This window comes from Hydra viridissima, unplaced genomic scaffold (assembly GCF_058129835.1).
Source record: "Hydra viridissima isolate aposymbiotic clone 2 unplaced genomic scaffold, HvirCarnegie_v1 scaffold_1, whole genome shotgun sequence".
Lineage (NCBI taxonomy): Eukaryota > Metazoa > Cnidaria > Hydrozoa > Anthoathecata > Hydridae > Hydra > Hydra viridissima.
Window position 1 is genome coordinate 9,677,290 of NW_028324300.1, and position 17,055 is coordinate 9,694,344.

At 30.0% G+C, this 17,055-nt stretch overlaps 1 protein-coding gene and 1 pseudogene across 1 annotated transcript; one reads left to right on the forward strand and one right to left on the reverse strand.

The window, feature by feature from the left end:
* The first annotated feature begins 1,817 nt into the window (after nt 1-1,817).
* On the forward strand, nt 1,818-16,498 carry LOC145187648 (uncharacterized). Its single transcript, XM_090075374.1, has 3 exons — nt 1,818-3,185; nt 3,320-3,710; nt 15,366-16,498. Exons 2-3 carry the CDS (start codon nt 3,677-3,679, stop codon nt 16,139-16,141), a joined length of 810 nt encoding a protein of 269 aa, XP_089931500.1. The 5' UTR covers nt 1,818-3,185; nt 3,320-3,676; the 3' UTR covers nt 16,142-16,498.
* On the reverse strand, nt 8,559-9,722 carry LOC149893271 (uncharacterized; annotated as a pseudogene).
* Nucleotides 16,499-17,055: the final 557 nt, after the last annotated feature.

A 17,055-nucleotide genomic window follows, 5' to 3' on the forward strand; every position in this document is an offset into this window, starting at 1 on the left:
GTTGGAGATGATTGCTGCATGTATTACTGTATGCTTTATCCTCTAAAATATTGCAAAACATTTAAATAACCCAGATTTTGAGGACAATTAAGATGATATATTTCAAGAAGAAGAGATTTTTTCTGTAACTGACAGAGAAAATAAACAACAACTCCGCCTGCTTGGTCAGCAGTGCAGAAATCTAATTGCTTTAGCTCTAATGTGATGTAAGTAACATAATCCTTAGATAATAATTTCAACAATAAACTATTCACTTTATTAACTTCTATTTGCTTCAAGACTAATTTCATCTTCATCTACCATTTGATAGACAGTTGTGTTCAAAGTATATATAATAATTTCAACAATAAACTATTCACTTAATTAACTTCTATTTGCTTCAAGACTAATTTCATCTTCATCTACCATTTGATAGACAGTTGTGTTCAAAGTATATATATATATATATATATATATATATATATATATATATATATATATATATATATATATATATATATATATATATATATATATATAAGTATATATATATATATATATGTATAAAATACTAAAATGCTCATACTAAAAATGTTTTAATCGGTAATAGTATAGCTGTTCCAACATCACTACACTTTGCAGCTCAGCATTAAACCAATTCTTTGTTTCTTCGGTTTCTCCTGGTAACTTCAATCTTTTTGGTATGTCGGAAGGTGATGCTTTTGCAAAAAAGCCACCTGAGAAATGGTACAATAAACAAATATTAATATGATAAGATTCAAATTTTTCTTCTGATCATTAGTAAATAGTGAAAAAAAAAAAACAAAAAAAAAACTTTTACTAAATTATTTTTAGAAAAAATCAATATCTCACTGCAAGTTAGCTGACTAGTTGAAGGCTGGCTTTCAGCAAGAGTTGCACATGGCAATGTGCAACTCTTGCTGAAACTTTATTCAAGTATTTTTGAGCATTTGCTTTCGCTTTGAGCATTTGGTAATAGGCTTTTACTTTAACCAGAGCAATTGCTTATTTTCATTTACCGGACTAATATCAACCGTAAAGTTAGTGAATTCAAGATTTGTACTTTCAACTTCAGATTAGAGTACTTTCAATTGGTTTTGAGACCTATGTTTTTTTTTACGATTCTTAATCAGCATAAAATTCTCTATCAGAGTCAATCATAAAATTAAGGGGGGGGAGGGGGGTAAAATTGTAGAAGCGCCTTATTTCTGTACCTTTTAGTTAGTAGTCTACTGATAATTTTGACAAATTTTATATTTTCAATTTTTGTAGCAAGATACCGGATATGTACATGCTGCATGAACTATTAGCTGAGTGCTGTGAGTACACACAACTCAGGGTTTCCTTCTAGGATTATTTAATACATTAATGGATATAATATTTGATGAGAATATCACATAAAAATATCATTTTTTTTATATATATATATATTATTTTACTTACATATTATTCTTTTTAATATTCCAGCTCTCAATAATTGAGTGAATTGTTTTTAATTTGTTATTCAAAACGACTTTAAAAATTAAGGGAATTTTATGATAATACACATTATGTATGTTATCAAACATTATCAGACATTGATTGACACCAATGCCTCCCAGCCTAGCTAAAAATCCATATATTTCAGTGTAATTGTCTGTACATTGGATTATGGGATATCTTGCAGGCCATATTCTAAGCATAATATTTTATGAAACACTGTTGTTTACTTTATATATATATATATATATATATATATATATATATATATATATATATATATATATATATATATATATATATATATATATATATATATATATATATAATAATTTCGTAGATAAACTGATGATAAAATTAAATACGCCATTTTTTTGTTCAGCCATCAATTGTGTAAACAAACGTGGAAAGAATGTTGGACTGTTAAAGAAAAACTTTTAGCTTTGAGGATTATGTATCGCATTCAACAAGCTTTTAAAGTGCTTAGAAGAGTTTTTTCATTACCTGATTGAAGCACAATTTTAATGTTTCTTGAAAATTCTTTTGGGACCCTAGAACCTGGATTTTCCAACAAGGTTATGGCTCTACTAAAAATGTGGACACTATGAAAATCAGAACAGAACTGTAGCATTGTTTTGATGAAATGTCTTTAAAGCAACATCTTGATTTTGACAAAAACAATAACAAGGTCTTTGGAATTCAATCTAATAGCAAACCAGTGAACCAAATTCTTCTATTGTCCATAGGTTATCAACAAAATGGAAACAACCAATTGCTTATTTTTATAGTAATAATTCCATGTGTTCAACCAATTTAGTTAGGATAGTACAAATATTTAGTAGTCAAGTTGCTACTGCTTTGAATGTATATCCTTCTGTCAAACTATTGACTGAAAATGCTTTGTCGACAGCCTTTTTTATTAAAATTATGGATATTTTGTTTAACATACTGATTTCTTGTAAACCAAAAGCAGATAAACCAACATGTTCTGATTTAACTCTATATAATAAATCTATACAATAGCCCAACGGTTTGAGAGTTTGCATTAACACAAAGTAAAGGGGTTTGGAATGACAAACCAACTGCAATCCAATTCAAATCAGCTTATCAAAATGTGCTACTACTCCTTTCAACAGAGCATCTAATTCTAACAGTAATTGTCTCCCAGAGTCAGACTTCTCTGTTGCAGTTATAATTGACTCAATTACCAACAGTATTTGAGAATCAAATCTCTACAAATGAACAAGTGATCTGGATTATAAAAAAAAATAATTATAACCTTGTCTATTACTAAATGTTTCAAGTGATTTAGTTTTCTCACACTCAGTTAAAGAGGTTTTGAGATCAATTGCTGATTATTTGATAAAGAAAGTTCAAATTTGTCAAAAATGTATTCAAGATCTTTCAAGTTTGACAACAAGTGAAATTTATTTAATATTGATTCTTTTTTACTAAACTTGCTTCACAAAATAGAAACTGTCTTTGTAATGCAAATGAAAGTTTTATTAAATAAAAGAAATACTATGCAACAACTTATTGGTGTTATAAAAAGTGATAGCAATTTTACATATCTTTATAATGAACATGTTCATGATGCCTTTTACTTGAAAGAAAGTCTAACTAGAAACTTTGTATACACGAGAATATCTTATTTTATAAAGTTTTATAATCGAGCTATGGCACCACGAAGCAAGACGCAAAAAAAGGTTGCCTCGTATTATCTATGCTTTTTTTTTTTTTTTTTAGTTGTTTTTCAAAAGCTGGGTTACAAATACACATCTATACCATTACAAAAGTGTATTAAAGTATAATTATGCAAAAATTGATATATTTCATTTAGTTGCACTGCATTATTTGGTCCCGCAAGACATCCCATAATGCTTAGTGCCTAAAATTATTGGGAGTTAGCAGATATTGGTCTTGACTAAAGCACTCAAATTCAGCATAATTTGTACAAATTTCGCATGAATAATTTCCGCATAACTAAGTATAATTAGCATGTGGACTTCGATCGCCATTTGAGTGATCGAAGCCCACATGCTAATTATACTTAGTTATGCGGAAATTACTTTAATCTGTAAATCTGTACAAAGCATCCCATAATTCCCGTTGACTGAATTACACTAAAATGCGCACACCCTTGATTATAACGAAGATATTTTTAAAAGAATTGCAACTTGTATGAACGCAAAACAAAATGAACAGCAAAATGCTCCAAATGTTTGAAGAAGGTGAGTTTATTGCTTATAAGGTAATTGAGTTCGTTGCTTATAAACCTTTTCAGTGGCTATTTCAAATAAATTGAAAAAATTTTCTATAAAATATGTTTCTACTAAGAGCTTATGGGGGTTCTATTGCAGTTTCTTCCCCCAACCCCAATCCCCCTTTTTTTTTTTTTAATGATTGATTATGATCAAATCAACAGAAAGTGCTTTTATTCGAAGTCAAAGTTTTAAAAAATCCCACCAAAAACTCAAATATTCGCCATTATTTAAAAATCTTTTCCACAACGCTTTGTAACCACTGATCTCAAAATATGACTGTATAGCTTATACGGGAAACTTTTTGAAGCCAGTTTTGGCCTCCCAAGATGATTGCGGAATTAACAAGCGGTTATATTAAAATTAAAAAACTGATGATAGTCAATATTTTAAATTACATCGTCAGCTCAAATATTGATAAATATATAAGTTTCAAATGAAAATCTATTTTTTGTTTAACGTTAGATTTTTTTTCATAGAAATAGCGGAATATTACATATTTAGATAAATTTTAAATACAAACATTCGGTTGAATCGTATTTTATGTCCGTAAACTAAAAAAGCAAAAATCGCAACTTTGCATATTTAATAGAAAAGCGCATAATTATTGCAAAATCATGCAACAGTTGTAAAAAGCTGAAATATTTTTAAATTAATTTCTTTAAATACAGGGTGCGGGAAAAGTTCGGAAACTTTTTAATAAAGGATTGTATTATAATTTTATTAGTCGAAAAAAATGTAATAACCTAAGAACATCAAAAAATATATACAATTTTAATTACAAAAGTTCATTTTCAAAAATTCCTTCATTTGCTCTGATACAAGCTCTGAGACGCCGCGGAAACTGATCAATTGCGGCGCGCACCATTTTTTCGTCGATTTTGCTCCACGCTTTCACCAAATCGCGCTTTAACGACTCCACCGACTTGTGTGGTTTAGAACAAACCTTTGCCTCTAGAATCCCCCAGATGGCGTAGTTGAGTGGGTTCAAGTCGGGCGAATACGGCGGCCATTGCTGAGGCGACCAAAATGCCGGAAAATTGTTTTTACAAAATTCTTGAGTCGTTCTTGGTCGATGTGCTGACGCAAAATCTTGTTGAAAGATCCAATTTTGATTCGGATAGGTTTGTTGGGTCCAAGGCAACACTAAGACTTGAAGAATGTTGGTGACATACTTGTTGGGGTTGATTTTGATTCCATTTTCGACAAAAATAAGCTCTGTTTTGCCCAAAAATGACACTTTGGCCCAAACCATTACTCCAGCTGGCTTCTGGGTGCGTGAAACGATGCGACCTTTTTTGTTAGCCTCAGAAGACCCTGAAGCAAGTACACGATCATTTTGGACATTGTGGGCTTGCTCAACGCTGAAGAATTTTTCGTCTGAAAAAAGAACCTTTGAAATCTTTGTTTTCTTGTTTCGCATTTTTTTTCATCAAGATGCAGGACTTTTTGAAGCTTTAAAGACTTAAGTTTAAGTTCTTTTTTGACAATATGACGGACACTGTGCTCATCAATGCCGATTTCTCTGGCCATTTGTCTCATTGAACGGCGGAAATTTCGTCGAATTCGGTCTCGGATCAGTTTGCGGTTGGCAGGAGTGTTGGCAGTGCTTGGTCTTCCACTGCGAGGACGGTCCTTAGTGTGGCCCAATTCCTTGAAAAGTTTAATTGCTTTAGACACCACAGATTTACTTACATTGAGTAAACGCACAATTTCGATTTAACGTTTATTTTGCTGATGCAGGGAAATTATAAACGTACGAATGTTTTCACGTTCGATAGACATCTGAAAATAAAACACTTCAGAACGTTTAATACATCATTCAAGAGAAAATTGAATAACAAATTCAACAATATAAAAATATTAATAAAACATTGTTTTACTCAATAAAAATTTTAAAGCAAAAAAAAAGTTTCCGAACTTTTCCTGCACCCTGTACTTCGATGTTATTTATTATTACAATTATTATTTTTTTTAATATCATTTTTTTTTCTTTTTTTTTTTTAATTTATTCAAACTCGATAAGTTAACAATGACCAGCTTAAGCAACTCAAAAGTTAAAGCCTTATTTGCGACCGAATGTTCATCTGATAAAAGACGAACAAATGCTGTAAGATTGTATCTTAAAGTCAAAATGCCATTCGGTCGTACTAACTCATTATCTGGAACAATAAAACGAGATGCTTGCGGTCTTGGCATTTAACAGTTTTTTAAAAAACACTTATTTTCAATTTACAAATATATTCGATTTAAAACTTTTCCTTAAAAGAAAATTTACTGAAGTCTTAATTATGCAAACTATATTGTTAAAAAATACTCCGAAAACATAAGAACTTTTTAATTACTTTTAATAAGCGATGTAATAGTTGTGCTTTTCACTTCTTTAGTTTGCGTAAATAAAATACTAATCAACCTAAATATTCTTCTAATTTACAAAATGTATTCTTACAATAAATTGGTGTATATTTACTTTCTGCTTTTCGTTTTTTAGAATAAATGTAATAAAATAAAATACGAATTCTCAGTAAAAATAAGTACAAATTTTAATTTTAGTTTGTTTAATTTTAGTTTGTATAATTTTAGTTTGTTTAAATTTAGTTTGTTCTAAGTTTAGTATTTTTAATAGTAGTGATGAAGAAAAAGTATATATCTGCTTGTGCAGTAATCTCAAACTTTAAATAATTAGCAATTGTTATATAGTTTATGCACCTTTTAGTTTTTAATTACCCAATGCTATGTGCTGGAAAGTTAATAACACAACTGCATGGTAGGCAGCTGAGTTTTTTTTTAAGATAAAATATTTTTAAATGCATAAGTTTTTAAGATATGTACTACAAAGTTATAAATGCTGCATAAACTATTAGATAAGCGCTGTGAATACAAACAACTCAGAGGTTCCTTCTAGAGTTGTTTGGTTGTATAGAGCTTTTATATATCAGTGGTATCGGCATAACATCTGATGATGTAATATAAACCAATGTAATATAGACCAAGCTAATTATTTAGTTTAAATAAAAAATTATATATATATATATATATATATACAGTGGCAACAACATAAATAGCACACTTTCATGACCAGTTGGTTTTACTTTTTGATACCAAACTTTTTGTATTAATAGCAATTGCTGTTATTTTTTATAGCATCAACAATGTTTACCTCATTGAACGGAAATACTCATTTGACATTTATAGCTGTCAAAATGGCTTGTTTTGAGCATTTAAGCAATCATGTTTATCTTTTGGCGGTCATTTTAAATAGCACACATTTACTTTTTATTTAAAAAAACTTAAATTCTTGTATTATATCAAAAGATAATCATTCCATTCAGTATTTAAAGGATATTCTTGTAATTCATTTAGAAAAAAAAAAAAAATCATTATCTATCAACTATGGGACGAGGTAACCATGGAACAGATGTCTTTCGAGTACAAGTACAGGCATTCCGAGATATAGGATTGAACTGCTTCTGAAATAGCTCGAAGATTGAGTTGTTCTCGTAAGAAAGTTATCAATGCTATTAATTTATTTAACGACACTGGTTCATTAGGCGACAAAAAACGCAAGTCTCACCAACGAAAGACAACCCCCAGAAAAGATGCAGCCATTGTTCGTATTGCTGAGCTGAATCATTTTGTTGGCGCAGAGAACAAATTGCTCAAAATTTAAAACTCGATCTGTCTGTCAGCACTGTTAAAAGTCGCTTACGCGAAAATAAGCTATTTGGAAGGGCTGCCCAAAAAAACCACTGGTCACAAAATGTAATCTCATCAGCTGTTTGAAGTTTGCAAAACAGCATTTACACAAGGATTTACGTTTTTGGGAAAATGTGCTTTGGACTGACAAGTCTAAACTTAATAGCTTTGGACCCGATGGAAAACGGTATGTTCGTCATCTCCAAAACCAAGAACTTAGCCCTCGGTATACTCTTCAGACTGTAAAACATGGTAGTAGCAATGTGATAGGGCTAACAAGATTGATGTTTTGGATTGGTCCGCACAATCACTAGACCTAAATCCGATAGAAAATTTGTGGGAGGAAGCTGACAGAAACATAAACCGGTCTACTGCAACAAATTTAGACCGACTTTGGATTGAAATAAAGGCTGCTTGGGACGCCATTACACTTAAACGATGCCAAAAATTGATCTCGTTAATGGGCTGTCGTTGTCAAGCAGTTATTGACTCAAAAGGATACCCCACTAAATATTAATTTACCTCTAATAAAGTTTTCTTAACTATTTATACAAAAAACCTCAATGATTTTGGTAGCAAAAAGACGAAATGATAATTTTGTACAGGGTGTGCTATTTAAATTGCCCTCTTATTCTGTACTTCTAAATCTTATATATGATTGTACTTTTTTTTTAACTAAGTTACTTTCTTTTCTTACTCAGTAATGTTATCTTCTAAAATTAATATCTTATTTGGCTAAAAAAGTTTAGATCTCAAAAACTCAAATCTCTGGAAAATGTATAACTACATACTGAACATCAATCTGTGCTATTTACTTTATCGCCACTATATATATATATATATATATATGATTTCATATAATAAAAATATTTTTCATTTGTTTTTGAATATCAATTTTGGCTTCAATTTATTTTGAAAAAAACAATAGAATACGCTATGCAGTTATATTTTGAGATTAGTGATTTACGTCATACTTCGCTTCTGTTAAATTTTCATTCAACGTAAAGCGTTAATGAAAAATTTTGTTAAAAAAATTGTTAGTATTTTAATTGATTTGGCGCTACTAGACTTTCTCGCCGCCTACCCACCCCCATATTTTTGACCCACCCCCATATGACTCATTTATTCATAAGCTGCATCTCCAGCAAGTTGATCAATGGCTACAACCATACATAAAGATTTAGCTTTTAAGTGCACAACATTTACATGAACCCTCTCTTGGGTTGTAGCATCAAAACAAAATGTCGAATTTTTTGTTGAGAAAGCCATCTCAGCAGTCTGGAGTTCTGAAATAACACCTAGCTCACGCATCATCTGCTCTACAGTTGTGCGATGTGGGTTGTCACTAAATCTCTATCCATTGTGTTCTTACACTTTATGATGAAGTTGTGGCATATAGTGAAAAGGAACTTGACATGCCAGCATGTAATAGATTATTACCCTAGTATTGGATGAAAATACTTTCTTATGCCTGGTATTTTGAACTTTTTATTGCATTTGTTTTATCTTCTCCTGTAACATAAGCATGTCATTCTGAAGGACATAAATCTCCACATTGTTTTCAGCAATTTGTTGGCGTGAGATGGTTTCTTCATTAGACAACTTTGTGCGAACTCTAGCTGTTTTTTTACACGAAAATTTGCAATATGAAGCTTATTCAACTGTAAGTTTAAATGTTGGAGTTTTAATTTAATCCTCAAACTTCTGATTGTCTTGCCTTTGTGAGCAATAGTTTCATTGAGATGTTTAAATCTTGCCCATACCTTAACCTTTTCCTTTAACACCTTTACATCTTCTCTATGCTATCGCATTTTGGTAGCAATTTCACTCGCCAAAATGCTTAACTGTTAATTTAGGGCTTTTGTTCTAGGAGACAACTGGTCAGCTCTTAATCTAAAACACTTATATGTTTAGAAGATAAGTTAACTGACAAAGATGAAATAGTGTTACTTGAATTTGAGGTTGACTGTAATGACTGTGTTGCTGGTAATACTGTTATTTGACTCAAGAAAAGCCTATTGCGAAAGCCAACAAAATGTTTAGAATCTCTTTAAAAATTGCAAGTCCAGTTTTTTGATTCTTTAACAAGAAGTTTAACATGACTTCTACAAATCTTGATGCCTTATTGATTTGTTCGATAAATGTTTTTTGTGATTCGTCATTGTTAATGAATATAAACAGTGTATGTCCATTTCTACATTCTATGTCTATTTGTGAAAGCAATGTGAAGTTTGCTGCTAGATATTTATTTGCTGCACAACAAAATACATGCATATTCTTTTTCGGCCCTATTATACCTTAAAATGTTAAATGCAATTATTTTTAAAATATCTTTAAGAGAATATTGTTTACTTTTTTTTTTTTCTTTTCAAAAATAGAAATCACTTATTTCTGTTTTAACAAAAACACATGAATCGTTTGATAAGATGACAAAATTGCACATAATTATCATTTGATAATAATTATGAGCAGTGAGGTAAATATTATTTGCATGCTAAACTTTTTCTTTTTTTAAAAAAATGGCCATGTGATGCATCATATAATACCATCTGATACCTCATTCATTAATTACAATCATAAAAAATTTATCATATTAAATTATCAATAAAATTAAAATGTAAAAATAAACTGCTAAATGATAGCATATAAATATTAAAATAATATAGTATTATCTAGTAATGTTAAACAACGAAGTTTTTTTACATCAGTAAATTCAATAATAGCAGTGGTAACAGCAAAAAAAAACACACACAAAAATGAAGTTTAACTGTTCTACTTTTTAAAAAATAACTATGTTGATGTGAAGTTCAAAAAAAAAAAACACGACAGAATGCATTCTTTTAACGATATAAGAAATAGATAGTCATAAGAAATAGTCACTTGGGCCGTAATATCTGGATTTTTTTAATAATCACGAAAAACGTTTGAAATTTGTCAGACGACCAAGAACTGAGTACATAAAAAATAGAAATACACAAAGAACTCAATGGTGAATTTAACATAAAAAGCGATTTTATTAAAAAGTTACAAATTTGATCGGTGAATTTGATAAAGAAGCATTATTTTTTTTGTTTTTGGAGAATGGTATTCTTTTTGAAGACGAAAATTTTGTTAAAGATGTTTTGGTGTTGGAGTTGTCCAGTGAACAAGTTAATAGCTCATTTTCTTGCACAATTTGTTCTAAAAAGTGCATATCTCAAAGAGGTATTACAAGGCATACAAATTCAAAGCATCAAAGTATTCCTTTAGATTTAACAATAAAAAGTCCTAAACCAACTATTTTTCTTAATGAATTTAAAAATCTGCTCGATAAAAGCATTACTACCTTAATTAAAGACAAATGCTATCCTGATTTGTATAGAGATGAGTTAAGAATTAATCATGCAATGCTTTTAGATACTTCACAACAAACTCTATCTCTATTAGAGATAGTAAACAGCTGGTTTTAAAGCTGATGATGATGCTGAAAGTTTTACAAAAATGTTAATCAAGGAATTCCCTTGAGCAATCTGACTAAAAAATCAACTAGACTTCTTGGCTATGAACTATGCAATCATGTTTTAGTATTTCTTACAAACAAATTTTACAATAATTCTTTTTTAAATTTAGATGGTTTATCATCTTTTGAATTTTCTGATAGAGATAAAGAAATTATCTTTTATCTAAGTGGTTATGTATTTAGCATATTTTATTGCATAAATCGTAGTTCTCAATTATGGCAGCAAACGTTAAGCACAGGCTTCTTAATGCTGGTAAAACAGAACAATTTTTTGAAAATCCAGAAACATGCACTGAATCTTATGATAAATTTCTAAAGGCTAAAAATCGTGGTGATTTTCGGAAAGTGTCTCCTCCAGTTCTAGAAATTTTTACAAAAGTTGAGTTTCTCTTTCGCCATCAAGGTAAAAGTTTTGTAAAAAAAATTGATTCAGAGCTAATTGTAACTTAAACTTTAAAAAACAGTGGAATTTAACTAATATATCTGAACTTTGTAGACTTTGCACAAATCGAGTTTCCAAAGAACTGTCTTTAAAATTATTTTATCATCTGAATTACACTTTACGTCAGAGATCTTTTTTATATGCAAAAGAAAAACTAAGTATCCACAAAATCAAAGAGAATCAAAGTCAAAATCCCTCCGTTCAATTGATTAATTCAATCAATTGGATTATAATAGTTTAGTAGAATATCACACTTAAAAACGGTTATTTTCATAAATCTCATAAAAGCATACTTGGCATAGTAGCTTTAGCAATTATATCTCATAAAAAGATTAATTTTAAAAGATGTTGTTATTTGTTCATGTGAATAAGAGCTAGGTAAGAAAAAAAATCTGATTTTTATCAGCTCCTGCTCCTGCCATTATTTGAAATAAATCACTTTCAATATCTTTACTAATAGCAATGAGTTTTCAATCAAAGCTAATTCTTTTTTAATTCTTTATTTTCTAGACGAACACTCTGTAATGTAAGCTTCAAACGACCTGGAAATATAAATGTAATTGGCGCATTTAATTTAGCGAGAATACTAGAATTGGTTAATCTTTTTTTCAAACTTTTAATTTCACTCTTTTCAATGCTTTTGTATCGAGAACAGCATAACGTCCACTCAATCAGCATAATACACGACTGAGATCGAAAATACTCTCTCTGGTTTAGGGAAACTCACTCCTAGATAAAAATAAATAAAATTTTTTTGAAATAAAATGTTTAATATAGGGGAGAACCTTAATGAATGGGACGATTATTGAATATAAAAAGTAATTTTTAAAAACGTTTTTTTTTTCTGATTTTGCAGCAACTTTTGAAGTTATGGAAAATAAAATTCCATGCCTAAATAGATAACAGTCTCTAATATTACAGTGAGTAAAATATTCAAGCTTAATTAATGGTGTTTTTGGTGTGACTAATCATTTTTGGATAAAGTGATGCGCATATTGAATGGGACAAAATACTACCTATTGAATGAATTTAACAAAGTGTTATTTACAGCTCAGCAGAGGGATGCTGCAGTCCCTTACTTTTATCCCCATGGATAATGGGTATTATTTACACACTTTTATACTGCAATATTTTACTTAAATAAAAATAACTAAATATAATATTCTAAAATGAGAAAGTTCTACTTTGAAATTTAATTAGAGTTAAAATGTTTAAAGTTAAAAATGTTTTTTGTGTGGTCTTTATGTATGTATCTATATATTTAACTACATTTACAATTAATAAACTAATTTGAAAATTGATTGAATTAAATACGTTTATTTTTATATTTTTAATGTTTGTCCCATTCAATGAGACATACTTAATGAATGGGACAAATGTCATGCTCCAATAAAACTCTCTTTTTTCCAATAGCCAAACGCAAATCCAATTTTTTTGTTTTACTATATCATTGAGCAAGAATCGGTGGTTATCAAACATATTTAAATATATATATTAAACAATTTTATCTACGTTTAAAAAGCATTTTGCAAAAACTGTCCCATTCATTGAGATTTTCCCCTAAAGATTTGATTTTAATGCAAAGACATCAGTTATTCCAGAACATAGGTTAAAAGAAGTAATAACAGATGAAAGGTTTGATGCTGAATTATGTTGCATAGATCTTCTGTATTTTGTATATATTGAATGATCATTCAATATATACAAAATACAGAACATGATTAAAATACACAACATCATTAAACTTTACGATACACTCCAGACATGTCCTCGATATTTCATATCGAGAACATGTCTGGAGTGTATCGTAAAGTTTAAATTCTGTCACAACAGGACTCACACTCATGGTCTAGCCACAAGTTTTTAACCTGCTAATACGATTTAAGAACTCTTCAAATGATTTATATATAGGCTTAAAGGTAGTAATATTATTTAAAGTTGTTAAAGTATCTTTTTTAGCAGATGACGGCAGATGCAGATTTTCTTTGTATTGGAATTGATGGTATGAAACATTTTTTTGGTAGGCACAGAGTCGGCAATTATCCAGGTTTTTATGTCTTTTTTAAATCGTTATAAAGTATCATTTCTGGAAGATAATGCTTTTCACAAATAAACAGACACTTATTTTCTATTTGAGTTTTCAAACTTAAATCTTTATAACGATCTTTAAGAATAATGGCAATCAGACTTTCCCTCCAAGAACTATTAAAAATGTCGTTAGAAGCAGGAACTTTAAATATTGAGACTCTCCCTTATGCCTCCTAGAAGTACTGCATCCATAAATAGAACAATTAGCACCAGGCATTCAAAGTATTTGATGAAATAGATGTAATTTAAACAAGCAGTTCGTAGATAAACAATCGTTTATCTACGAACTGCTTGTTTTCTCTGAAGAGAATTGTGCACTCTGAAGCGGACTGGACACTAAAAAAATCCGAACAAAGAGTTGATTAAAGGAATACCGCAATAGTATCTATTTCTTATGACTGTGTTTCAACACATCAAGCACGCAATTACAGAATGGTCGCAGATTTTGATTACAAAATTGGTGCCGTAAACAGACGAATGCGCACATACCTACATTACTTGATTTTGAAACTTGTCTTGAAATATTATAAATATTATTTACACAGATTTCGAAATAAAGTTGAATATCTGAAATAAGAAAGAAAAAACAAATGAGTAATGCATTCTCTCTCAGTTTCTTTTTTATCACTCTTCCTTATCTAGAAGATATCTAGAAGATATAGAAGATAACTTTGTTATATAGGAGATAAATTATCTAGTAGTAAAGAATTACTTCTGTAAACAAAATTAAATGTAACAGAAAAGAGTATTTTAAACTCCTTCTGTTTTTAATTTAAGTTCCTAAAGATGAGAGCTTTTATTCTTTACTTATAGTAAACTCGCTCATTAATAAATTAAAGCACATTCTCGTAAATATTTTTTGACGGCTGTTTTTAAGGATTTTACCACCAGGTGATCATTAATCCAGCCCTTGATATTATTCGGTGATAAATTTTAATAATCTAGTTAATCAATTTAAAAATGATTACAACTGACGATTTGCATAATGAGCACGGCAGTCAAAACTTTTTGTGGTCTTTAAATTTTTTAAAATAAAATTTACAAGAGATGTTTAAACATACACAAAAAAATTACCCGACAAATTTACTCAAAACTTCTAATTACGAAAATATCGTAACATAACTTGTAAACAATAAAAAATTTAAAATTAGGTTCATAACAGATAAGGTTCATAACAGATAAGGTAACAGATTAGGTTCATAACAGATAAGGCGAGATACATGTATAACACGAGTACTTTTGATGTAAGAGAATGAGTCAAAATTCAGATTCTGAAAAGACTCACATACCACAAATCGTTCGTTATACTCAATAATTTTGCGGTTTTCAAATAGCTTGATTGGGCAAAAAAAGTGTGAGTGGAGACGGGGAGGCCAGTACCCTCTCCGCTCTTTCTCCCTTCGAAGTCCATGAGTAAGATTAAGAACTTTCTCTTTGCCTTAACTTTTCATTTAAAGAACTGTTTTTTTTTTTTTTTGTTTTTTTTTTTTTTGATGATCTGTGCCGCCTACTCTCAAGAGTGAAGACCTCCGGCGCTCAAAATTAAAAGAGCCAAAATGCCATTATTGATCAAAATTATTTCCAGATTTTTTAGGACTTTTAAATCTTGTATAACAGATAAACTTGCCTTGGAGTTTGTACTAAACTATCGGTAAAGAGCATTCACTTCCACAAAAATTTAAAGAAAAACTGAAAGCTGAAACTTTTTATAGAAAGCTTTCGCGCTAAATATGCATTAAAATATTTATTTAAAACAAGAATCAACTACAAGAAGGAGTTGATGCACCCAATGAAATAGTTGTTGATTTTTTTTTAATGTAGGGTTAATAACTGAAAAGAGATATAAAGATTTTTAATTTACAATTAGAAAACTTATGCAAAAAATTTATTTTGATTTTAGACAAACAATTGCCTGCTAAGCAGTCAGAATTTATTGTTATTGGTGCAACATTGCCTCGCACTGGAACTCTTTCATTAATGATTGCTTTACGAATTCTTTTGCGAGGAAAGGTGACGCATATGTGTTATATAAATCTCTATGAGAAGGAATGGGAGAGAATCTACAGTGGAAAAGCAACCGATGAAGAATTTAAACAATTTTTCTTAGACAACGGATTTTTAGCTGGGGTTGATGCACCACTTTGCTTCCATTACAAACAAGCATTACGAGCCTACCCAAATGCTAAAGTGATCTTAAGCACCCGAGATCCATTGAAATGGAGTCAATCGGCGAAAGATACAGTTTATGGTATTTGCTGCATGCGCAAGGTGTTTCCCCTTAAGATATTCAGAAACTTTAAATTTTTAGATACGTTTTTATTAACGAATTTCTACTTTCAAAATGAGTCTAATGCGCATGGAGAGTTTGTGAAAGCATTCGATAGAGGCGAAGAAATAGATTTTTATAAAAACTATCAGAGAGAAGTGAAGGAAATTGTGCCAGCCTATAAACTACTTGAATACAATATATCTGAAGGTTGGGAACCACTTTGTAGATTTTTGCAAGTTTCAATACCCAACCACCCCTTTCCACATGTGAACGATACAAATGAATTTCAAGCAATGATTCAAACAGTAAAGTTAAGAGCATGGATGCTATTAGCTGAAATAATTACATTCCCGATTTGTGTTGCTGCATTTTACTACCATGTGAACCACGGTTTGCTATCAAATTAAGCAAAGATACCAGCTTTGCTTTGAACTCTTTGAGCATTTTGAGTTTTAAATTTTTAGTTCTTAAATTTAACATTAAAATAGAATTCTTTTTGATAGTCTGTTTAAAGAAATAGTCTTATAACGTAATAATCTTGTACTACAACTATGTATTTAATGGTTTGAGTTTACAAAATTTCGGAGATACTAACCTGTTTATTGGTACTTAGAAACTATTTTCATTAATTCATTGCGGAGTAACCTTCTTTCCTGAACCTGTCAACGGAAATGTAATATTCATGGATTCTTAATACCATTGATAATTTATATAAAAACCTCACCTCAAAAGCTTATTAAATTCGATAAGATAATTATTATAAGGATTTAAATATATTTTTAAAATGCATTTAAACCTCACCCCCTAAATCTATATTTGTTTGGGATCTATAAACATTGGGATCTCCTTAAAGCACCTTTACCAAAAAAGAGCTATGTAGATTATCTTCTCTTTAATTTTGCAACTATACTTAAGTGTTTCAATTCAACCATCGCCTTTTTTATGATTTGTTTGATATAATGAAAATTTTGAGATTTACGAGATGAATATGTGAGAGATTTATATCCCTTTATCATACATTTCACAAAATATATTCTGAACTATGTTTTTTTAAAAAAACAAATCAAAAGGAAGTATTTAAATTGTTACTTTTAAATTTTAAAGTTGCCAATCATCTTTTGACTCATCTTACGAACGCATCCTTGCTATAAGTATAAAGCTAAGGAGTATTATATGTGTGTGTGTATGTGTGTGTATGTGTATGGGAGGGGGGGGGGGCAAAGCAAGTTAGAAACATTAGTTTTAACAAGTACTTGACTCAAACATGTGTGGTGTGATTTATGAAAGATAGACTTTAACTTGTTGGGGACTTGATCTTGTT